The sequence below is a fragment of the Musa acuminata genome, chromosome BXJ3-6 (genome assembly GCF_036884655.1).
Source record: "Musa acuminata AAA Group cultivar baxijiao chromosome BXJ3-6, Cavendish_Baxijiao_AAA, whole genome shotgun sequence".
Lineage (NCBI taxonomy): Eukaryota > Viridiplantae > Streptophyta > Magnoliopsida > Zingiberales > Musaceae > Musa > Musa acuminata.
The window spans coordinates 41,891,555-41,917,037 of record NC_088354.1 but is presented as its reverse complement, the minus strand read 5'-3'; the positions used below and the strand labels follow the sequence as shown (position 1 = coordinate 41,917,037).

Below are 25,483 nucleotides of genomic sequence, written 5' to 3'. Positions count from 1 at the left end.
TGTGTGGAATCTTGAATATGTAACTTATGCGAGAAAACTACATAAGGTTGTAAAACCTTTTTTATTCGCAAACAAGTAGATATATACTATCTACTTATTTACAATATCAAACAAGTAGATATTATACTATTTACTTGTTTACAATATCATACAGTACCACTCGGAGCGAACAATACATATCATAAAAGAAGTTATCGATAAATGATAATCAAATTCAGTTAATGTTTTAATCAAAGGTATATATCATAAAAGTTATTGATAAATGATAATCGAATTCAGTTAATGTTTTAATCAAAATTCTCACTTGTTGTTTCGGGATTGGTTAAAGAATCAAAAGGATCACAACGAAAATCCCACTCGACCTTAATCTTTATATAGGTTGATATTTGATTGAACATCTAAGAGCTCTCTCAACTCCAATTGAGTTTCTTGGGCACACGGGATCGAACTAAATCGGATTGGTTCAGTTGTCACCGACATCAAAACCTCAATTCAACATTGACCCCTAGGATACACAAGAGATAGAACCGTGGAACATCTACATGCATGCTTAGTGGTTAAAAGGTTCACAGGATCCTTCAGCAACAACACAAGCAGATTCCTGTGTCACTCTTTTATGTACTTGCTGAAACTATATTTCATTATATGATAAAAATAGAAAATGTTAAGAGGCAGCTAATTTCCAAAGTAATACCATCAGCACCACTAATCACAAACACCAATTTGCAGCTAATAACTATAAGCAAAATGGAATACAAACCCTATAGCTACATGGACATCCAAACTTGACACCAAATGTTCTTTCAATGTAATCTTTTCTTTTCTTTGCTAGAATAGAACAATGGGAAACCACTACTTCAACAAACCGTGACCGAGCTATGCCCAGGTCTCATTCCTCACACTACCAACTTCATTTTATGTCCTTATAGTGATGGTGAGATTTATGCCTCATCTCAATAAGCTTTCATAACCTTAGTTTAAAAAGAAGTAAAATATATATACAAGCTGAAATTCTGAAAAGTTCGCTCGCAAACATAAGATCATGGTAGCTTTACGGAAGTTCGCTTCATCATCCTGAGAATGGTACGGAATTTCTTAGACTTTCATTGATGGTTTATACAAGTCCTTCCATCACCTGCATGCCCTCCTGGCTCATCTGTTGTACTTCAGAAGCCGATAAAATTCTGATGCATCTGACACAGTTTATGAATTCTCTGCAAGCAAGTGCATGGGACAACATTTGCATGATATAAGCAATCGTTTGTTTAATAATTGACGAAAGAGATGATATGACCTACACTAAATCATTCCATGGGGAGGATATTTTATGTACAGAACATGAAGTCATGATAGACTTGATATCCGCTTGACCAATTAAAAGCACCAGACATCAAAAATAATGCTTGATATGTACCCAAGAAACATTTAAACTGAACAATAAAAAACACTGTGTAGATAATCATGTATGCTCCCATATATAATAACAAAATCATGGTTCGAGATCATCAGGGAACAGCGTCTGAAATTTGTTCTACTCTTAATCACTTTAACGTCAAAAGAAATCCAGACGAGGGAAAAACATCAAACTCAGTAAGTCAACATGGGTACGCAACTCAAGCAAATATGTCCGGAAGATAAATAACTTTAATCGGTTAAGTGTAAGAGTGAACATATGGAACCTACCACTCTACGATCTGCAGTATCAATTTTGCTTTGTTATGGGTTGACCACACAATCATAGATTTAGATAGCATAGGTGCACTTACAATTTAGGATGTGGAGCAAAATAATGTTACTAAAACATATTTCAGAAAAGTTGCATTTGCCAGAAACATCGGTTAATTTAATGGCCTGTCAGGGATATTATTGAATCAAAGCAATTGCATGAGAAAGAAAAAGGAAAGTGCACTCACTCCCATGGATCATCCCCAACCAGAAGAACATCGTTTTCATAATCCACATAAACAAGTTTCCATTCTGAGCCTCGTGCATCATCCAGCTGTCCCTCTAACCCAAACATGCAGGCCACTGCAGATCTCAATTCATGGTAATTGCTAAAGCGTGTCACATCAATCGATCTTCCAACAGATCCTAGCTTTTGAACCTGTTCAACATAGGTTGCAATACTTGTTAGTTCAAAGACAAGTCTATTTGTTTGTTCTTGTGTAAGTTCAATTTCAGAAGCCAATATTCCACCTTAGTGTATGTTCTTAAAGGTTGTTGACACACTTGCTTCCTGGAACCTCGGTATAACCTGTAATCATTTGCAGCTATACTACCAGATGATGTACCAGCAGAGCAGTCAGGGATGTCTTGTAAAGAGGATTCCGAGTCTGTCAATCTCATTGAAGTAATTTTAGACATCTGTTCCTGATTTGAATTGAAAATGCAGACTGGCATCACTGAAGCTATACGAAACTTGGAAGATCCTATGGAACTGAGGCCTTCTATAGTCACACTTGGAATCAGACCCATATCCATGCTTTCGTTGCTAGGGTCAAGATGGAGATTGCCAATTGTCTCACTTTGGGTATTACTCTCCTCCGACAAGTCCATTGTCCCACATGAATTGGGCATACCCTGCAAGACACAGCAATGTCCTTGAACATCTATGTTGTGAACCTCAGACGAAAGGATGCCTTGGACAAGCAGCTCATCATCTAATGAGTTCAACTGAGTGCCTAAATATTCTTGAATATTAGTTGTGCAGTGCTGCCCCGTGTCTGAATCTGAAATGCATGATAGCTGATATGTCTCTATGGGTTCAAAGCTGTGAGGTTTTGCTAGAGAAGATATATCAGAAGTAAAAGTTGCAGCATTTTCGGCTGCAGAGAGATATAATGAATCTGGCTTACCATTGATACAGGGAACTTCTGGTGTCCTTGATGAGCTCATGAAGGACTGAAGACATGAATGCTGTGGTATCCATTCATCATGATCCAAGTTATGATGCAAGTAGTCTTGACACGGAAGCAAGTTATTTAAATTACACACATCTGACGACTGTGTTGCTTCTAACCCAGGTGACTGTGCCCCAGTCGGATCACTTTGCTGCCGAACAATTTTGCGATGACCTTGTACCTTCACTTGTAGCCCTTGCTTCACGGATATTTGATCTGCAATGTTATCATGATCAAATGGGCTAGTAAAACTTTCAACATTTTGATGGTTTGGCAATTGGTCCAGATTTTCTGCCAGTATGTCATGAGAAATTGTTTTAATCATATCATCTGATTGCTTATTCGGATCAATTGGCAACACCACAGAATCCATCTCTGATTGCTGAGCACTGGATTCATCTAATGATGCATTTTCAGTCCTCCGTAGGTTGATTCCATTCTCGTTTCCTGTGTTATGATCTTGAAATTTTTGTTCAGGCTCTGCTGGGGAAACTTCATCACTACCTGATACTTGTGAGTTTACATGTGTCCTTGATGCAGAATCTAATTCAACACCCTGGGGCACTAAATAATGCCTCTGTTCTTGTGGCATAACATCTCCCAATGGAACCATACATCGCTGTGGAGAGAGATGCTGTTTCTGTTGCATTGCTGCTGTGGAGACTATTACCTGGTGGGTAGAATTTCCCATTGTATGGAATGTTGGCATAGTTAAGGAGAAGTTTCTAGAAATTTCACCACTTCTAACATTCTGCAAAATACTGGAGTATATGGACTGATGACATCCAAGTAGACCATCATGGCTAGTAGGTTTATTAAGAATATTTAGAAGATTTTCTGACCCTACACCAGCAATTAAATGCTCCGAGTTTGGATTCCCATTTTTGGCTGGCTTTGGAAATGGTTTCAAATTTCCAAACTGAATGTTTATTGCAGGACCTGCAAACATAACCAAGATAATCAGGATTGTGCAAAACCAAACTCATATTGTCTTCTGTGATAATTAGTTGTGCTACCATCTATGGGATCAATAAGAAGTCGATATGATAATAGATATATTTATCACCGAAGCTTGCCAACCAGAAAGACAAAAAGGAGATCAGTGCTTCCAAATAATATGAAGAAAAACACACTTACCTACATATCCAGGAAGACATTGTCTTTTTAAACTTGATGTTATACTAGGAAAAGCAAAAAGACTTTCCGGGGTTTCAATTTCCCATAAGCTGACTCTATCAGGTCTCTCTCCATAACCATGTTCATCCCATTCCACCTGAAAATTGTAGGAAACAAGAAATTAGTCCAGAAGGAGAATTTCATCATTCAGATTGTCAACAGTAAATTTCTTGTACATCAATGAGCAAGAGCTGACTCACTTGCAGGTTTCGCCACTTTGAATTAGGCCATTTTACTGGATCACAGTCACTGATACCTACAATTGTGCCCATGTATCTACAAGAACAACCAACACAAGTCATACAATGTTACATCATGTTTAAATATATATATACATATTTGTAGAAGCTACATAATGAGTCTGGTGAATTTATAGAACATAAGCAACAGAATTGCTAATGTCGAGCATATTTAGGTAGCATGACACAAGTTTTCACATAGATAGAGCTTGTACTTGTCTTGATGCACCATGTATATGTCCTTGCACCACGCCTGTGCTAGCAAAGTCATCTGTGCATCAATGCACAGAGTTCGTGCATGAATACATACAAATGAATGCATAACAAAACAGAGACATATATTATTATCTCTATTGTAATGCAAACACATGTGAATGTACAAAAACTATGCAAACACATAAATTTACAGAACTTGTAAGTACATACACATACTTCAAATTAAAGTATATGGAGATCTGACTCGAACATATTCTTATCTATGTCATTGAGGTCAAGCACTAGGAATGCAGCTACATTTGATCCCATAGAACAATTGCAATGCATGAATGACAACAAAAAGAAAAGTAAGTCTAGGAAGTGATGACAGAAAGAGGACCTGCGTTTGCTTGACTCCTCAGTTTCAATCATCATGCCAAATCTCATCCCAATTGGTACTTGGGTATATGCTGCTTTATGGTACTTGGTTAAAGGAATTACAAAGTCTGAAGGACATGCTCTGAAGCAAATAGAAAGAAACATAAATATCTAAGAATGATAAGTAGAGGTAGCTCAATTTTATAATACATGTCAATCAAACAAGAAAGAGGAAGACAATGCACCTAGGATTATAGTATACAGTGAATGGGCTCCTACTTGATGTAGCATGAGCTGCTGCAGCAAGGACACCAATATGCATACTATCTGTGGAGAGTACAGATGACGGCTGGGCTATTTGCTTACGGAAGGCACGTCTGATGCCCAAGAGTAGCTGTGACTTCTCATCCCTGTACATACCACATGTTTCATTGGTTTCTGGAAATGAACAGAGTTTGTCCTTTCTCCTTAGAGATTTTCTTTTGTATTTAAAGTTATCAGACTGGTCCAGAAAAGCAACTGATAATGTGCAGATATATACATCAACTGATCCCCAAATCCTTCAATTATTCAAATCAAATTAACTCCAAGCAAAATAGCTTCTAGTTAAGGAAGAGAAACCACATGATTTAAGGAAGCTTCTTTATCGGTTGCTTCTTGAAGAATCATAGACACACATGATTTCTCAATAACATAATTCAGGGAAGAAAATCCACATAATACATCTCCAAAGTAGAAAAATAATGGGAAGTCTCTGGAAAAATAATTTTTGAGCCTACAAGATTTCCTAAAAGATAGCGCTCCATCATCTAATTTGTTAACTGCTTGCAGAGAAAGAGAACAGAGAAATTTAATAGAAACCAAGAAAACTATCCCTTGAGACTTTCATTAACAACATTTTTTAAACCTGAACACCGGCTATATCATTTCCAAACTACATCTTCCATGAACTTGTAGAATACATCAATTATGCAAATAAAAGAACCATCATTCAGTAGTTCTCATGTTCCTTAGTTTGAAAATGGAAGTTCCAGAATAAAATCGTGAAACTAATTTCTCTTGTTCTGCCATTTTACCTAATAAACAGTATGGAATCACCAGCTTTAAGCCTTTTTGCACCCACAAACAAACTCCATCCGGTTGTCAAAAGGTGTCTCTTTGGCTGTCCTGGAAAGATAATACAAGGACTCTGTTACATGAAGTGCTAAAAAATCAATACTAAAAATGAAAGCAGCATGGTGAAAGAAAATGCTTATCAGTGAGTGAGCACAACAACTAGGGACACAACATTGCAGGATATTCCTGCATAAACCATTTTTTTCAATTTCTACAAAAAATATCCCCAGATGAGACAATTATTTTTTTTATCAAATTTATTCGAAAATATAGATGCTATAAGAACCTCAAATATGCCTAGACTCATACCTCGATAGATGTGCCGGAATGTCCACAGGTTATCATGCAAATCTCTGACAATAAGCTCCTGATTTGGAGGTTGCATTGAATAATCCTGGAAAATACAAGAAAGTTTATGGGCATATCCAATAGAAAGTGAGCACAAAATATACTCCTCACCAATTGTGGAAATAGCTTTTCAGCAGCTCTTCGAGGTACGGAGAATCCACCATGTGTGCTAGTATCACTTGCAGTCAAAATCTTACAAAATATTTCAGTTGGGTGCTTACATTTAGTATGACCAAGATCCGGAATATGAAGAACATCACTTTCCTGAAAGGAGAAAGGGAAACTGAGCACCACAGTAGTTAATAACTCTCTTAGACTAAACAACTTTAAAAACATAAGGACATCACTTTGGTGAAAGGAAAAAAGGAAACAATAGTTAATGGGAAACCTCTCTTAGACTAAATAACTCTAAAAATATATTTTAATCTTTCATTTTTTATGTCGTCATCTATACATAATAATTTTGATCAAGGTTCGCAATACCGTACCGTACCGGCATTTCGACGTTCGCTTGTTACGATACAAAATGGTATACTGAGCGGTATACCGCTCGGGGTATATATATATATATATATATATATATATATATATATATATATATATATATATATATATATATATATATATATATATATATATATATATATTATTTAAAAGGCGACGTCGCCTCGTTTATTTAAATATATAAATATATATATATAAAAAATCCGAAATAGGCGCCTCGGCGACGTCGCCGAATGTCGCCTTTTTCTAAAATATTTATATATAAATATAAATATATTATTTTATTATTATTTTTCATTCTGCCCGGTAGTGGACAATCCGCGTACCGGTATGTCGTCGGACCGGTACATACCGCCCGTACTGGACGGTATCATTCGGTATTGCCTACCTTGGTTTTGATGAATTTCCGGACTGCAACAGCAATCTTGCATATTACTACAGAGCACTCAGGTCTAATCTTGTCCACCTAAAAACCATCTGTGTTCAACACTAAGCTTTAGAGAACACTAATAGGAATTTACAAATGCACATCTATTGTTGCACTCTTATAGTTTCATCGTCTCATAATAAAAATGAGTTGTAATAAAACTATCTAACAAAAAAGGAGAAGCTGCAACACAATTTGATTTATTCCCAAAGGTTCTTGCATTACCAACTTAGCAATACTAATTAACATATGGACAAAGTAGAATTGCCATAGGTTGCTAATGAATCTCCATAAACCAAGGAAACCATCAATCAACAAAGAAATTAATATAACTAGATTTCTACTTATTTCTAAAGCAACATAATGGCAGTCTAGGCATGATCATTGAAATGATGTCATGGCTTTGATAAAAATCTGATTCCTAAATGGGGCCACATGGATCACAATATGTCATTCAATAAAGTAAAATGAAAACATTACAGAGTTTACTGGCTGAAGGGTCATCTGAGCATAGATCTCATCAGTCTCCTTGTCAGCCTGGAGATGTGTACCAAACAAAAAAAAAATAACTATTCTCATAAAAAGACAGTAGAAAACCAAAATCACCTAGAATTTTACTTACATGAAGTGCAACATTATGAACCTGGCACATCAACTGAGATGGAAGATCAGTGTAGGCAGGGATTTGTGAGTTTGCTATTTTTCTAGTCGAAGCAGTAACCTGAAAGGAAGCCAGAAGATAATCAATAAATTGAAGAACGAAAAGGTCTGATGATGTAGGACTACTTAATCAATATATTTATGTAGCTCCAAAACCCAGGATCAGTTGTGACCTTTACCATGCTGGCATCACAAATGTTTCATCAATTGTGAAATGTTTAGAGCCTAGAACCATGCTACCAAATTTTCTTATCTAACATTCTCAACCCAAATGGCTACACAGATAAGAACGTAGGTCAAAGTACAACTAATCATCAACATGAGAAGATATGTTGAGTCTGCTTTTATTAGCAGATTTTACTTATGAAATTTTGCTGCCAAAGATTCTGTATTAGGTTCTCTCTAGGGAAAACAATACCAGGACAAGTCAAGAATCATGTTGTATCCACAGTATACGACAAGATGAGCAATACAGGGACCTGCTCGCTGTGCCCCTGTGGGAAATAGTACACTAGGCTGCCGGGTTGAGGCAACGATACGAATGATCCAGCGCAAGCATGCCAAAGCTCAGAATTTATCACCTTCCTTCCACCTACAAATAAAACCAAGCTAATTCTCATCAACTCACTGACGATTGAATGAAGAACCAGAAAAAAAAAAAATGAAGCAAATAATATATATATTTCTATCAAACATTACAGAAATGCAAGATGAACATCATCAAGCAAAAGTGTAATCAAGAAGCAAATTACTAACTTGACATACTCGGAGCTTCCCCCAAGAGCTTCATCTCATCTTGCAGCACTGCAGCGCTATTTAGACCGACAGGTCCGACGTTTTCTTGGATGGAGGACATCTTTAACCAGCAATGTTAGGAGCTCAACTTCTCTTGAGAAAAATCTGAAGAAAGAAAGCTCAACAACAAGCTCTCACCAAAAGAGAAGTATCTTCATGCTGCAACCAAGAACCTCTCTTCAAATATCCTGTAACAGTATCAGCATTTGGAAGAGATTGCTTCAGGAGCACCAAATTTACATCTTCAAGCGTATTGCTTTTATTTCGTGGAAGGAAGCATCTTCGGGGCGTCAGCACTATCCACCTTGGCAGGACAAAACATGTAGCATCAAAATCCAATCTTTAAGCAGAAAAATCTCATCTTTATTCAAAAAGCACCAACTTCTGAGCATAGAGCCGTGCGTCCAGCCAGCAGAAAACGAAATGATATCCCAGAATCGTTCAATCCGGAGAAGCCAAAGTAACAAGAGACCAAATTGTCGAGTTCAGGCAGAAAGAATAAAACGATTACAGCCACAGCGCTAAGAACCAAGACCTGTTTCCAGTGGGTCGGCTTATAAAGCTGCGGCGGAAGATAAAAATAGAGCGAGTGAAAGGGAGAGACGTGGGCCTCTGATGGTCGTCGTCGGAGGGGAAGGAATGGAGGAGGAAGAGGAGGGCCACCAGCTGCTGTAGAAAAAGGTCGAATTTTTTGTTGGCAACCAAAGAAGCACGCCAAACTGTCGCAGCATTTGCAATGAGTAGTCGAATTCGGGGCACTCCTTTTTATCTTTTTATTCTCTCTTTTCGCCATAAAGATACCGACCTTTCGATGATGGAAGACGCCATGATTCACCCCTCTCTCTCTCTCTCTCTCTCTCCCCCCCCTCCCCCCCCCCCAAACACCCTTTTCTTACCTTTTTCCTGGCTTCAAATAGGATTAGCGAATCCAAATCGCATTAGCGAATCCAAATCCCTGCCTCTTTCTCTTTCCACTCTTCTGTTCATCGGTACTCGTCGATGGATCCCTTCGTCTCTATCATGTCCCACCCTGATGCGTTTTCTTTCTTTATCCTGTTGTTTTACCGCAGCAACTTCTCTTTCTCATGGTATGGTATGGTATGGTCTGCTGGGTTTTGTAGCAGCTTTAGGAGGTGAGGCAGGGATAGACGAGCGCTACAGGGAAACAGGGGACTGTGGCAGAATCGTTGTTGCTGCAGCCGCAGCACAGCAGCGAGAGTGAAACAAAGCACTGTTACCATTAAAAATCCGAGGAGGAACAAAAGCAGAGTTCTGTCGGAGAGAGGGCTGCTAATTATTGTATTTGCTCATCTCTCCTCGCTCATCACTCGGACGCAGATGACGCAATTACTACTTAGGTTGTCGATCGTATTGAGAAGAGTAGCTTTGACAGAACGATCAGTGCACCTCAAAGAAAGCAAGGTTCTTCCAAGTCTCCATGAATGGTTCTTCGAGGGAACTCCGGCCCTGAAGCAAAGCATTGCGCATTGGATGAGGCTCGCGATGCCATCGACAGCGGCCGCGGATCCACACAGCGGCCGCGGGTCCTTGAGAAATCCCATCGCTCCAGGGAATGCTGCGACGCTGCTCGCTGCACACGCGACAGGTTCTCCTTTGTGACGTCAACCCCGGAGACCAAAGACGCAAAAGAAGGGAGAAAGAGTACATCTCCGCTCTCTCTCTCTCCCCTCCTTCCTCCACCTTTGTTTCTCTCATCATGGTCTCTCCCGGACGTCACCAAAGGCAACAATGCGGATGCGAGGAAAAGGCAGGCACCACCCTGCTCTTTTGGCGTGTGTGCGAGAGAGAGAGAGAGTCCAATATGTGGGATGGAATTGGTTGGGAGAAGCTATGTCTATGCGGCACTTTTTGACTACGTCTCGTCCTTTTTGTCATGGGGCCTGCGCTCTTGTCCCATGCAATGCGTGCATGCGTCCGCATCCGCCACCGACGATGACGACAGCGGACGGCCCCGATCACGGCGCGGCGATCGAAGAGCACGCGCGGGCGGTGGTGTGCGTGGTGGTGGAAAGGGATGCGAGTCCGGCTGGAGTAGACGAGATTAGGCGCGACCTGTCGTCCCTTTCCAACAACAGCCTGTTTTAAGTACCAGTTTGCAGCGATGAGATCTCTAAACTCCAAAGATTAATGGAGAAAGAGGAAACTCACTCTTGTTGACGCTTCCTCCTGATTCTGATTCGATGCTGGAGAGAGAGGAAAACAGTAATCCACCACCAAGAGAGAGGTCCACTCCCCCATTTCTCTTTTCGACTGGAGATGATGACACCACAATGATGATGCTGATACTGATGCTAGTAATGATCAAAAGGCAAGAGAACAGGAGCCATTGTTTATTTCCCTTTCTCTTGCCTTTCCTTTCCTTTCCTTTGGTCTTCAATCCAAAAGTATCTCAACGTTTATGATTCCACCATTCATGTTCATCTACTATTTTGGCTTCGCTGCATGTACCGTCATACAACACACGATCCTCTTCTTGAAAGGTGAAGGAACAAGAGTTTGTCACATGAGGGTAGGAAGTTCCATATACTTCGATGATTTCGTTCACTAAGTTCAGTGATCTGCTTACCATTGCAATGAAAGGGGATATTTTAACAAGGACAGCCATCTCAAAACCAATGTGGTACCTCCGAATCTCATGTACACATTTAAAAGCAACGCAATTACCTGTATCTTGAAATGACACAACAGACTCAGTAATAAGTACACCACCTGAGACTATATGAAGTGGCACCCAAAATCAAGTAAGACAGCGCCGTGTGATGTAGAATCGGAATAGTTGGCTCATGCCATCCGAAGCGAACGAAGCAAACGAATCGATCGCTTGGAATGTCGATGGTCATTAACAGTCCGCGCAACACTAACCTTCGACGAGAGGTACAAAACGCCACCCCCAAGCATATACTAGAGACATTGATCATTACTCTCAAACAACCGACTTAAGCTTCGGAGGGGTTGAGCTAGGAATCCCCCTTCCTGACATTGACATGTTGTGTAAAAACTCGAGATAACCTTAGCTGTATTTCGAGTCGACCAGGAGACACCAGCCCCGATCCTTTGTTCCCTCTCCATTCATCCCTCTGAGCGACCACGTGGATGCCCTCGCATAATTGGGATCGAACTAAACTGTGCTGATTCTTAAGTCACGGCATAAAGGACCACAATATTTTAGCGCTAAAGGAAGGGTCCGATGTCGCAAGAGCATCCACCAACGAACAACCTCAACAAATGCCCCAATGAAGAGGCACCCGCTCACTCCTCTTTTGGCCTCAGAGGGCAACCGACCATTCCCTCATAGATGGACGAAAATGACTCAGCTCATACCCCTACGTGCTATTTGCGTTTATTCAACTACCCTAGGTGCTCACCTCCTGGGACTGTCATGGGACAGATGGTAGTGCCCGTTGAGGCATTCCTTAGCCTTATCACCAAGTGCAAGCGCCATGCAGGGATGATACAAAATATTGCACCCCTCGTACCCCAATTAGCCCAGCAAGCAACTCCTCTCCCATAATCGTCGCCCGCGACCCAAACCACCTTTGTCCTTATGGTGCACAACACTAGCCCGGATGGTCGACCACCTATGGTTCCTGATGTCGATGCTTTGATCGAGGAGTAACCAGGAGACTCAAGACCAACAACAGGATGCAGTGCCCCTCCATACTAACGTATCATCCCGATTTTTCTAGAAGCGAACACTGTTGTCCAACTCGACAGATGACTTACTGTAGGCTTAATGGTGGCTGGTAAATTGGCACCTAGATGAGGTCCAAAGAGATCCACAAGACCAAGGAGGATCATAAGGAAAGTGCCTCGGGAGGGTCCCCCTTCGTTCAAGAAATTCGAGAAAAGCTTATCCCACTCAACTTTCGCCTCCCGACAGTAGAGGCCTATGATAGCGGTTCTAATCCAACGAAGCTTGTCATTATCTTTCGAGCCTAGATAGCCCAGTAAGATACATTCGACGCCTTGATGTGTCGGATGTTTCCTACCACCCATTGGCTAGGCTTTTTTACTGCTTCCTCTTATTCTTTTCTCCTCCTCAACCAGCAGCCTCTATTTGTAGCATGTGGACAGTAAGAAGGGGCAGCTCCTTCTTGATTGCGTGGCGCATGTGAAGAAGAGATTTGGGCAATGATTTGAGGAGCGTCTTCACGGCCTTTGTCATGTGAATCACTGCTAGAGAGGAGGACAGTTGACCTCCTTCATCCTCTCCCACAGATCCATATGAATTCTAGAATATACGATCTCTCTATATAACATAATTTTTTTTGTATGCATAATTTTTTGGTTTCGTGAGTTTTTACACACCAATCTTCGTACAATGACAAGAGACTATTTTTTTATGGAAATCTATGATTTTTGTTTCTGTTTTTTCACTGTGCATGTGATGTCACCCCAGATTTCGCTTCCCTACGCATATCAGTGGATGAACCTTGGCCTTCAAAATCCTCAGGTAAGGCTATTATTAGCTGATCATGTGGTGGGATGTCATAACCTACATCCAATGATGCCCACAATGCCAAATGCACGCCCAGATACAACATCAACCCGCGATCCCTTTGACTCTAATTGACAGTGTCTAGCCCTTCGCATAATGGAGAATCAATTTCCTTAGCCCTTTTCCCCTCGTATCAGGACAACGAAGATTTCTTATAGTTGGGGTTGATTATTTCATAAAATAGGTGGAAGATAAACCACTAGCATCCATCATAGAGAAATAAGTAGAGGGATTCATATAGAGGAACATAATCACACGATTTGACATACCGAGGGCAATCATCACCAACAACAGAACCCAGTTCAACAATCCCAAGTTCAAGGACTTCTACAAATTCTACGGGATCCAGTTGAGATTTAGTTTAGTAGCACATCTCCAGACCAACGACTTAACAGAGGTGACCAATCGAGCCATACTTGAAGAACTAAAGAAGCGGGTAGATGGAGCTCATAACACTTGGGTTAACAAACTCTCAAACATTCTATGGGCATCATGGACTACTCCAAGATGGTCTCAGGATAATCTCCATACAATCTAGCATTCGAGATTGAGGCAGTACTCCCCCCAAAAATAGTCTTTCCGACCCTATGAGTCAAAAACTTCGAAGAGAATCCATTAGAAGGACTCCAAGCTAATCTGGACCACATCGATGAAGAAGAGCTATGACGCATCTCCACTCCTTGATATACAAAAAAGCTATAGTGAAGATCCATAACTGAATATCTCACCCTCGACCAGTTAGGATGGGTGACCTTGTCCCGCACACGATCGAAGTTAGCAACCCAACAAAAGTTAACCAAATAAGAAAGAAATTCTAGAAAAGATTAATGACCTGCCTACCAGAACAAATAGAAGACCCGAGGGCTGCACCTAGGCCAAGCCTACGTGCTCCCTAACTATGCACTTAGTGTGAAGACCCCCGAGACCTGCATCTTAGATGAGTAAGAGTTAAAAAGGACGAGCTCTCGAGACATGCATCTCGGCATGAAGCCACGATGGCTGCACCTAGGCTGAGCCTATGCGCTCCCTAGCCGTGCACCTCGGTGAGAAGCCCCAAGGATTATACTTAGGCTGAACCTATGCACTCCCTAGTCAGGCACTTAGTATGAAATCCCAAGGCTTGCACCTCGGCCAAGCCTATGCACTTCCGAGCCATGCACCTCAACATGAAGACCTAAGGGTTGCACCTAACCAAGCCTATGTGCTCCATAGTCGAGCACTCAATATGAAATCCCAAGGCCTGCATCTTAGCCGAGCCTATGCGCTCCCGAACCATGCACCTTAGCATGAAGACCTGAGGGCTGTACCTAGGCCGAGCCTACGTGCTCCCTAGCTGTGCACTCGGTATAAAGACTCGAGGGCTGCACCTAGGTCGAGCCTACGCACTCTCTAGCCATGCACCTTAGCAAGAAGCCCTGAGAACTACACCTATGCCAAGCCTATGCACTCCCTAGCCATACACTTGGTATGAAGCCATGAGGCCTGCACCTTGGCCGAGCCTACGTGCTCCCGAGCTATGCACCTCGGTATGAAGACCCGAGGGTTGCACCTAGGCCGAGTCTACATGCTCCCTAGCTGTGTACTCGTTGTGAAGGCCCAAGGGCTGCACCTAGGCTAATCCTATGGGCTCCCTAGCTGTGCGCTCGGTGTGAAGACCCGAGGCCTGCACCTCGGTATGAAGCCTTGAGGGTTGCACCTAGGCTAAGCCTACGTGCTCTCTGGCCATGCATGTCGATATGAAGACTCGAGGGATGTAGCTCGGCCGAGCCTACGTGCTCTTGAGCCATGCACCTCAGCATAAAAACTCGAGGGCTACATCTAGACTAAGCCTATGCACCTCGACATGAAAACCCGAGTGCTACACCTAGGCCGAGCCTACATACTCCCTAACTATGAACCTTGATGAGAAGCCTCGAGGACTACACATAAGGTGAGCTTATATGCTCCTTAGTCGTGCACTCGATATGAAGCCTCGAGGCCTACACCTCGATCGAGCCTATGCACTCTCGAGTTGTGCACCTCGACATGAAGACCCAAGAGTTGCACCTCGATCGAGCCTCTATGCTCCCGAGTCGTGTATCTCAACATGAAGACTAGAGGGATGCACCTAGGCCGAGCCTACATGCTCCCGAGCTGTGAACATCGATATGAAGACTTGATAGCTGCACTTAGGTTGAGCCTATCCACTACCTAGTTGTGCACTCAGTGTGAAGACCCAGGGTTGCACCTAGGCCGAGCCTACTCACTCTCTAGTTGTGTCCCTTGACGAGAAGCCTCGAGGATTGCACCTAGGTCGAGCCTACACACTCCCTAGCTATGCACTCAGTATAATGCCCCGAGACTTGCACATTGGCTGAGCCTATGTGCTCCCAAGCCGTGCATCTCAGCATAAAAGACCCGAGGGCTACACCTCGGTTGAGCCTACGCACTCTAGAGTCATGCACCTCAGCATGAAGACCCAAGGGCTATACCTAGGCCGAGCCTACGTACTCTTGAGCTATGCACCTCGACATGAATACCCGAGGGTTGTACCTAGGCCAAGCCTACACACTCTCTAGTTGTGTACTCAATGTGAAGACCCGAGGGTTATACCTAGGCCGAGCCTATGCACTCCCTAGCCATGTATCTCAGCATGAAGACCCAAGGCTTGCACCTAGACCAAGCCTACTCGCTCCCTAGCCATGCACTTGGCATGAAGAACCGATATCTGAACCTTAGCCGAGCTAACATATTTTTTTAACAAGAAGCAAGGAAGCCACTAAGGGAGGCACATAAAAGATACATCTTGAATCCCCCTGCAAGAGACATGTGGTACGCCTTTGTGGGGGGGAGAAAATAATGGAGGATATTTTGGTACCACGCAACTGGCAGCTACCTCAGATCACACGTGGTGCCACTCTAGCCAAAGTAGCGCACATATCTCAAAGCAATGCGAAATGACACAGATCGATTCAAGAATAGATGCATATGAACCGATGCAGCCCAGCTCTGAAGTGACACACAGCAAATCCATGCTGCTCGGAGCTGCACGAATCAATACTTGCCAACAATGATATAACCTTGCAAGGCATGGGGTTGGGAGAATGGCACCGAAACAAACAAACTACTTGCCTGAAATATCGGCGGACACCAACAAACACAGGAGAGACAACTCCCTACGAAAGGTATAAAAATCACCCCCAAGTAGAAGCCAAGGGGGTATAATTAACTATCCATAAAAGCTGATTTAAACTTCGGAGGGGTCAAACCGAAACTCCCCTCTCCGGTGTGACCTACCATGCAAGAACTAAGGATCATAAGCCCCTTATAGATCCGTTAGAAAATACTCTAGGAGATGACGGTCATAATTCTTCGTCTTTTCTCTATGATGCCTTCCTTCCAAATAACCACACGAACGATCTTACATTATCAGGATCGAACCAAATCGTACCCCTTCCCGAGCTACGGCATGAAGAATCACAATATATAGATTTGCTCATTATGAGTTCAGTGATCTGCTTATCGAAGTACCATAAATAATTAAATTTGGAGCCAAACCCATCTCAAACCAATGCCAATATCATCCAATATCCTTTGTGCCTCCGACACCTAACTTGGGTTGCTCGCTTGTAAGCTTTCAGAGAATTGATTCCATGTCATATGTCAATCTAAACTTTAATATCATTCACATTTTTCCTCTCAATTTTCTCAACAAGAATCAAATCTCTATCCAAAGCTTCCTTTATACATCATCCATCAAGTAAGATGGAACACCCCACTCTTCCACCTTGATCGTGGCATGAAATTCTTCCACCATGAACTTAATTCCAGAGAGATAATTACCAAGATCACTGTATTTACAGGGATACAATTAATGTTGTCCATAAAAAAATTAATTTGTTATAAAATTGATTCCTAAAGTTGGAGGGCCTTTTGTTTACTTATTTCCTAATATAAAGTAGTTCTTTTATTCTTATTGACTTCTAAAACTTCTTTATTATAGCATTCGGAGATTTAAACCCATACTAAAAATAAATAATAAGTTATATTAATTTATAAGAATTTAATGAGTGTCTCATCATTAACTTGGATTTAAGTGTGTCTTGTCTAAGTCCCATCATGTTTAAAGCTCAAAATTTACTTGTAGATATTATTTTTTATTTATTAATCTCGAAAGATATATATATATATATATATATATATATATATTATTTCTGTAATAAAGAACTATCTTATCGTCAATCTAAAGGTCTAAATCGACACCAAGGTAACTAATTTTTATGTTACCTAAATAGAATGCACTATGAAAATTAATTTACGAGATCATAAAGGAATTCCTTCCCATCCCCAATGCATCCAATTGCTTTAGAATTTTTAGAATCTATGTTTTTTTTCATCCTCCTAAAATTCTTGAAATCATGTTTATATGTGGCGAGTGTTATTGAATATAATGTTCGAATTCCCTTTATTCTTTTTGTTTCTAAATTATGTCTATTTTTAAACCTTTTAAACATATGCAATTACTGCTTGTATTAGTCTCTCCTACCGTATTCTTGATTTGGATATTTGTTATATTAATAGTTACATTAATCTATTAAATCTCACTATGAAGTTGAATTAGTGGTATTCATAAGTATCCGTAGAAATTTATATTTTGCACACACATATGTAGCCACCGAACTCGATATTTACAAATATAATATTCAACAATTTATCTAATGCTTGGCTATTATTGAAATTATAGTTAATATTAAAATCCTTCATCGAATTCTTAGATGTTTTGTTTTTAGTTTTTGTCACGCTCGGTCCTTTTCATATTTCAAGCAAGATGACTCTATTTACTATAATTATTGAAATACTCCATGATAAGATAATTAGAGCGATACATTATAATTAGAGTAAGTACATTATATCTTATAAAACGATCCATGTGGTGAATCGATTATCATTGCACTATGGATCCATCTAATCCTTATTTATAATATGTATAGTGTCAATTATAATATTTTTAAATATATTTACATTAAATTTTAATATTTTCATCAAAATATTATAAGTTTATTTAAAAAATTATAATTGAGATAAATAAATACAAAATCAATTCAACTCATAAAAAAAAATACAGATTCAAATAATTATCATTGTCAATTTACGAACAAGAGCAGGAGACTTTGATCGATTATTATTTTTTAAATAAATATAAATGTATTTAGAATATATTATATACCAAGGAAATAGGACTCATCATGTGTACCAGTCCACAGGGTATAATGAAGTACTGATCCTATTATTCAATGATATTTTTAAGATTATGAAAATATGAAAAAAAAAAAGGTACATCCGAAAAAATCAAAAAAATATTTTTTAGAGTTTAGTCAAAGTATTTTATGTATCAAGGGCACTTTAGGATATATATATATATATATATATATATATATATATATATATATATTTATATATGAGAGAGAGAGAGAGAGAGAGAGAGAGAGAGAAAAATGTCGGTTGATAGTTGCCTAAGGATATATTTATTCCAAAATAGATGGGTATAAAAATATTATTTTCAAAAATTATAGGTAAGGAAACTATTTATTTGAAAGACTGATACGATAAATAATCTTATGAACCTGAGAGAGAGAGAGAGAGAGAGAGAAATGTCGGTTGATAGTTGCCTAAGGATATATTTATACCAAAATAGATGGGTATAAAAATATTATTTTCAAAAATTATAGGTAAGGGAACTATTTGTTTGAAAGACTGATATGATAAATAATCTTGTGAACCAGAGAGAGAGAGAGAGAGAGAGAGAGATATGTCACTTGATAGTTGCCTAAGGATATGTTTATACCAAAATAGATGGATATACAAATATTATTTTCAAAAATTGTAGGTAAGGAAATCATTTATTTGAAAGACTTATATGATAAATAATCTTGTGAACCTGAGAGAGAGAGATGTGGGTCGATAGTTGGCTAAGGATATATTTATACCAAAATAGATGGGTATACAAATGTTATTTTAAAAAATTGTAGATGAGGAAATCATTTATTTGAAAGACTGATACGATAAATAATCTTATGAACCTGATTTTCCACGTGGCGGCGTTCCATGGGTTAAACTTGAAAATATCAACATCATAATTAGCACCTAAAATCCACATCATTCTGGGGGCCCCGCGTAGGCATATTCAAATGCACCGACTCAAATCCATGCGCATGCATCGGACGGTCGAGAACTTCCTGATCCTTGATGTCGTCAACGACACAAACCCCATGCGATTCATTGTACCGGAAGACTCTGCCAGGTTCCAGCGAGTCCCAGACTCCACTAGTGAGATCGAAACACCACGTGGTTTCATCTCGTTCACGAACGGGTGGTCAAAGGCGGCGAGAGATCGCTTCGGGGGCCGATTAAATTAACCGACGTGGTTCCGAACCAAGCAATTCGCCAATTCGTTTCCACCAGACCCTCATCGTTGGTTTGTCTTCGTCCGTCGCCCGCTTCCAAGCCGTGAAAAGGAGAACACGAAGAGATGGATTCCTTCTTCCAATCTCGATCGCAGCCGTCGTTCGGCTCCAGTTGGAGCTACAATTCGCTCAAGAATCTCAGGCATATCCAACCCACCGTCCAAAACCACCTCAAGCTGGTGCGATTCCTCAACCCCTGGCCCCATTTTTCCTTTTCTTGTTTCATTCTTCTTTAGATTCCTTTCGTGTTCTTCTTGGGTGCGTTTGATCGACTGTGCTTCTTTTTGGATTTCTTGTATTTCTTGAGAGAATGGTTGTTTCGGGTTAAATTTGATGGATTTTTTTAGGCAATCTTGACGACTGATGTTTCAGCCCTTTTTGTATTTCTTCTCCATCTTTTGCGTTGCTTGCAATCTTGATTTCTCGTCAGGGTTTGATCGAATGCTTGATGTTCTCTCAGTTGATTCATGGTTTGACCGATGCGATTTATCTTTTATGTTCTTCGGTTGCGTTCTTTCGATGCATGGGATCTGCTGTGCGAGTACGCTTGATGTTGCCATTCCGAGTGTCTTATGTGGGCTTGATCGATAGCGATTTGTGCCTTTCGCTTCTTTCATTTTCCAGGGTCAATTTTTGTGATTCTTGATGAGAGTGGCTGCTTGTGTTGTCATCTTTTTTGATGGTTTCTTAGTTATCTTCTTTGTCCTCGTTGACATGTTTTCCTCTTGGTTGATTTTGGTTCGGATTGTTAGCAAATTTGCTTGGAATTGAACTCTCCGGAGTTATCTTTTTTCTTTGGTGGCGTTCTTTATCATCTACACTTGTCTCTCTATCTCATGCAAAGGCGGTGCGGTGGAGTTGTGTAGGTTTTCTTGACGCTATGTTGTGCCCTAGCTGCTTCAGCTGTTGGAGCCTATCTCCACATTTTGATGAACATAGGTGGCGTCATAACCATGCTTGGATGCCTTGTAAGCATCGTGTGGTTGTTGTCCACGCCCCCACATGAAGAGGTACCCGTTCTGGTCCGTTTCTATATTTCGATCATTTTTGTTTGTGGTTACTCATAATAGCTTTTCATCATATTGTTTCTTATTGGAGCAGAGGAAGAGGTTCGGCCTTCTGATGGCAGCTTCTGTTCTTGAAGGCGCTTCTGTGGGTCCTCTGATCGAGCTGGCTATTGACTTTGACCCGAGGTAATCTTTTCTTAATTGTAAATCAATTTATTAAATGGTGTCATATATAATACCATCTGATGTCTAATTTGACATGTTTACGTGAAAGTGGTGTCCATCTAGTGTTTGTATGCACCCGTTATCATTTCTTTTTGTTTGTTCCTTGTGTCTGTAGGACCTATAGCTGTGGAAGTTGTATTAATCTAGGGTTATTATTGACTTGGATAAGGCTGCCATGTTAATAGTGGTTCAATCCTTTGAATAATTTTGTCACTTTCACCTTTGATATAATGGGGTAAGTAGGATCAAGAAGTTGAAACAGTGTATACCTGTTGGAGTTGATCGAAGTTGGTTACATATCTTCTTGTGTGATTTAGAAAGCTATAGGTTCAAGAAGTGATATTTGGTCAATCAAGCAGCTAAAAACAAGGTTGGTTCTTGATTGTCATCAAGACATTTAGACATTCTGTCTTATTCGTCTGACTCTCTGATTAGTTGCATTAGACTTTTTGCATTTTTTTTGTGTTCGTTTTAGTGAAAGTCCATACTACCCGCATTGGAGCTGCCTATATTTGCTAGCAGCAAGACAAGTAGCACTTTCTAGTGTATGAATAAAAGGTGGTATATAAGGATGAAGAGAAGGAATTGATGGACTTGTTCTTTTGTCATCCAAACAGCTATTATGCCAATGATAACTCATGTACTGCATTTGCAAATGAAGAGCCATCATAGATGGATCCTTTCCCAGACTTGTTATAGGTTGATAAGTATGTTATGGTTGTAAAATTGGACACAGCATGTATAAGTTTATACAGTAAGATTTTGCCCCTACTAGTTCAGTCATCTATTTTGCAGACTAAGACAATTTGATTCCTGTGTTGGACAATTTCCTTTAGAAGTACAAGTTTGATCATACTAATTTTATGACACTTTAGTTCCTTGTGATCCTGGATGTTGCTACTGTTGGTGTGGCTTTCTTGAATCCTATTAGGTTATTCATATGGTGCCACTTATCATTTTCAAAAATATCTCTATTCATGTAATGAAGTTAATGGAAAATTTTGATTTTGTTTTTTTTCCAGAGGTATTCAAGTTTCTGTTATGTCTAAGACAGAGTATATTAGGGAGATAAGTGATCTGCTGTGGCACATAACCTTTTCACTCCATCTTTCTAGTCTTTTTTCTAAACTTCTTACAACTAATTCTACCTTCCACCATCTTTCTAATCCCTGATCCACATTTATTACGTATGCAATTGTAAGATGAAGCTGGCAGATGCATTGTTTAACAGTTGTTCCTCTCTTGTGGCTATACCGTTCCTTACTCATTGTTTAACAGTTGTTTGTTGTTTATTCAGTGTCTGATTGCAACCCCAAATTCTTAAAGGAACAAATCAGCATAAGCAATAATTTGGTGTCTGGAAAATTTTGCAATTTTTTTATACGAAACAAAATGTGATAGAACAAATAGGTGAGGATGATAGTTGAATGAAGATAAAGTTACTTGAAATATCCTGGTGTTGTATTAGCATGGATTTTATGTCGTGCCAAGCCTTGTGCCATTTATTCATTATATAATTTCGGCTTTCACGGACCAACAAAGATCATGTGCTCTATATCATGCCTAGGGTTTAAAGGTGAATCCTAAGTCTCACAGAAATAGTTTTAAAGGTGATTATTTTGGTGCTTCCAGTTTAGTTTACTTGTAGAGTTCACTTTGGTTTGTGATCATGTATATTCTGCTATACTGCTTGATATACAACTATAGAAGCAACAAGCTCCGGGTCTGACATGATATGTATGCTTTCTTGTCATTGATGTGTGCTACTCTTTCTATTCATGCTTTGTTGGGTGTTCTTCTTAAGAGAAAATTTACTTAAATGTAATAGAACCATGCTCTTGAAAAAATTTCTCCAGCTTTTGTCCATTATGTTTCTTATTGTTCTTCTTGTAGAAGGATGATATTGATTCATATTATAATGTGTTTTCTTTTTTAATTGAACCAGGATCTTGATTTTTTTTTTTAATCTATGTCTACTATGTTTCTTGTTATCTTTCCTGTAGAGAGATGATATTGGTTCCCTTTTTAGTTGGGAATTCTCCTATTATCACTATACTGTGAAGCCAGCAGAATTCTTCGAGATGTTCCCATGAAATTCTCGTGTAATGCCCTTGATAGAAATGTATCCATATTGTTGTAAATGATGGATTAGTATGCTGACTTGTAAATTTTGTCGAGGTGGTTTAATCATTTTGGTTTGATGAATGTTCAATTTCCAGCGTGCTAGTGACAGCATTTGTTGGGACTGCAATAGCATTCGGATGTTTCTCAGGGGCAGCAATAGTGGCCAGGCGGGCGGAGTTTCTTTACTTGGGTGGTCTGTTATCTTCTGGCGTTTCTATCCTTCTGTGGTTGCAGTTGGCAGGATCCATTTTTGGACACAGTGTGGAGATATTGAAGGTTGAGGTAATCTACTAAGGCCAAACCTGACCAATATCTCAATGTTTGTTATTGCCAAATTTGATGATGTTGATTTTTTCTTTTACAGCTTTACTTTGGGTTGTTGATCTTCCTGGGATACATCGTCTTTGACACTCAAGAGATTATAGAGAGAGCTCACCTTGGGGAGTTGGACTACGTGAAACATGCCCTGCATCTCTTCACAGATTTTGTTGCAGTTTTTGTTCGGATTCTCAGCATCATGGTAAGCTGCATTCCTACTACTTATCGCTTCAAAATTTTGGTAACAAACTAATTTCTTGTGTAGAAGAAGAGTACTCATTCTCAGTTTCTGGTTTGCAGTTGAAAAATGCATCAGCGAAATCTGAAGATGAGAAGAAGAGAAAGAAGAGATCGTAAAATCCTGGTCAGAAGAAGTGGTGGCGTTCATGAACTCTAGGGTCTATATTTAGGGTACTTGTGATCCTGGCAAAGTACAGAAAAGTAGGAGAATTATAATTTTAGTCCCTGGTGTGTCCTTGGACTTCTGGTTTGTTTTGTGCTTATGAAGGATACAGACATGTGCCAAACTGGCAGTGACGATTCTTGCGTTATGTGCTCCTCTTTATACCTCCTATGCTTCTACTAAAGATGAAACTAGGCTATTAGTTGTCTTCCTGCCGAGTCGAGACCTCCAGCCGTGCACATTTGTATGTTCTTGCTGGGTACGTACGTTAGACTGATGTAGAGATGGATGAGTTGCTGTCTATACCATAGACAACTTAGACGAGCGTGCTATGGAATAATAATTGCTGAGCTGAATCTTCTGTTTGATCTACTGAAATGAAACAAATACAAAACCGATTTACTAAATACACTAATCTTTAAAGTAATTGTAAGAATTATCTATCGAAAGGAATCACCCATTAGTCCAAGGTGTGGAAACAACGTCTGGTCGACGGTGTTCCGCGGAGAGACATGTCAGAACTCTTGTTCTTGAGCTTCATTTTTGACATTTTGCAAAGCGGACAAGCAAATGTACCCATACTATCTGTGGTTTGGATTCCGAGCAAATGCAAACGGCATTCCATTCTGGAAATCCGTTGACGTTGGTGTTGACGTTGGATTCTAAGCTTTTGTTGATGTTGATGTTGATGTTGTTAACGAACAAATATACCGTGGCTGATGAGTCAACACGGTTTGGTTCATGGGTCGATGTCGGGAGCCTTCTGTTGGAGCTAGACGCCGAGGTCGATCGGGACCTTGCGACGGGGTGTTGATCAGCATTCCTCGGTCTGTCGATCCGGGTGTCGTTTATAATGAGCCACATCTTTTCGTCTCCGGGGTGGTTGGCAGCTTGTCCTCGTACACTGGATGGCGATTCCCGGGTTAAGACGCTAGACGCTCGCCGCTTGTGGGTGATCGTCCGCCTGCAAAAAAAGGCCCTCGCCGGGTGATCCCCGACTGTGGCCCCTCCGACGAGCAAGTCAGTGTGGGGTGGATTATTTTTTTTGTGTCTATCCTCCCTTGGCCGGAGGTCGGCCAGGGGTTTTATACTATTGCATGAGGGTCGGTAGTGCGTGGCCGCTGACCCACGAGGAGCAGGATGGGACTTCTGACCGGCTGTCGTGTCCGGGACGTGCAGAGCAGCGTCAGACGGCACCGCCCGAGCTCTCGGGACGGGACAGGTGGAACAGCTTCTCGGTACGGTTCTGACTTGGCGTGTGGCGTCAGCGGTGATGTGTCCGAGGTTCCAAAACATGTCGTATCACTTCTCCCCCCTCCCCTCCGAGGCATGCCGTGTGTTCCTTTAAGAGCCAAGAGGCATGCCTGGGTCGGAGTGATGTTGATTGCTTACAAGGGGAAATTGATTGGACTCGTCGTGGGGCATTTGAGAGGGGCGACGCCCCGTGCCTCAGGCAGGATTGATTCTACTGATCGGGCGTCAATCGGAGCCTGACAAGATGAGACCGACGTGTCATAGGTCGGATGGCCGGTTTTGCCGCGACTCAGAGTTATGGCCACCGATCGAGAGCAGTATGGAGCGACTCGGTAAGAGACCCGACGAGCTATGAGTCACGGATTGGGGTGGAGCGACTCAGACAGCGGACTAGGCCGGGCGTTGGATCGGTCGAGATGCAATTCGAGCATTAAATTGACCACGAGGCGTGC

At 40.7% G+C, this 25,483-nt stretch overlaps 2 protein-coding genes across 7 annotated transcripts; one reads left to right on the top strand and one right to left on the bottom strand.

The window, feature by feature from the left end:
• Nucleotides 1-798: 798 nt before the first annotated feature.
• On the bottom strand, nt 799-9,544 carry LOC135640340 (auxin response factor 11-like). Of its 6 annotated transcripts, none has more exons than XM_065154669.1 (16): nt 9,121-9,544; nt 8,877-9,042; nt 8,700-8,799; nt 8,423-8,535; nt 7,906-8,004; nt 7,764-7,820; nt 6,464-6,616; nt 6,314-6,398; nt 5,965-6,055; nt 5,134-5,298; nt 4,911-5,030; nt 4,277-4,352; nt 4,038-4,173; nt 2,197-3,839; nt 1,914-2,104; nt 799-1,214 (listed from the first exon to the last, which is right to left on the bottom strand). In XM_065154669.1, the coding sequence occupies exons 3-16, from the start codon at nt 8,797-8,799 to the stop codon at nt 1,115-1,117; spliced, it is 3,129 nt and encodes a 1,042-aa protein (XP_065010741.1). In that variant the 5' UTR covers nt 8,877-9,042; nt 9,121-9,544; the 3' UTR covers nt 799-1,114. The 6 variants fall into 6 exon arrangements, with proteins under 6 accessions (XP_065010741.1, XP_065010742.1, XP_065010743.1 ...); XM_065154670.1 differs by having other exon boundaries at nt 8,709-8,799; XM_065154671.1 differs by lacking the exon at nt 7,764-7,820.
• Nucleotides 9,545-19,633: 10,089 nt separating this feature from the next.
• LOC103989912 (bax inhibitor 1) lies at nt 19,634-23,985 on the top strand. Its single transcript, XM_009408861.3, has 6 exons — nt 19,634-19,879; nt 20,567-20,710; nt 20,802-20,893; nt 23,152-23,338; nt 23,421-23,576; nt 23,675-23,985. Exons 1-6 carry the CDS (start codon nt 19,766-19,768, stop codon nt 23,729-23,731), a joined length of 750 nt encoding a protein of 249 aa, XP_009407136.2. The 5' UTR covers nt 19,634-19,765; the 3' UTR covers nt 23,732-23,985.
• Nucleotides 23,986-25,483: the final 1,498 nt, after the last annotated feature.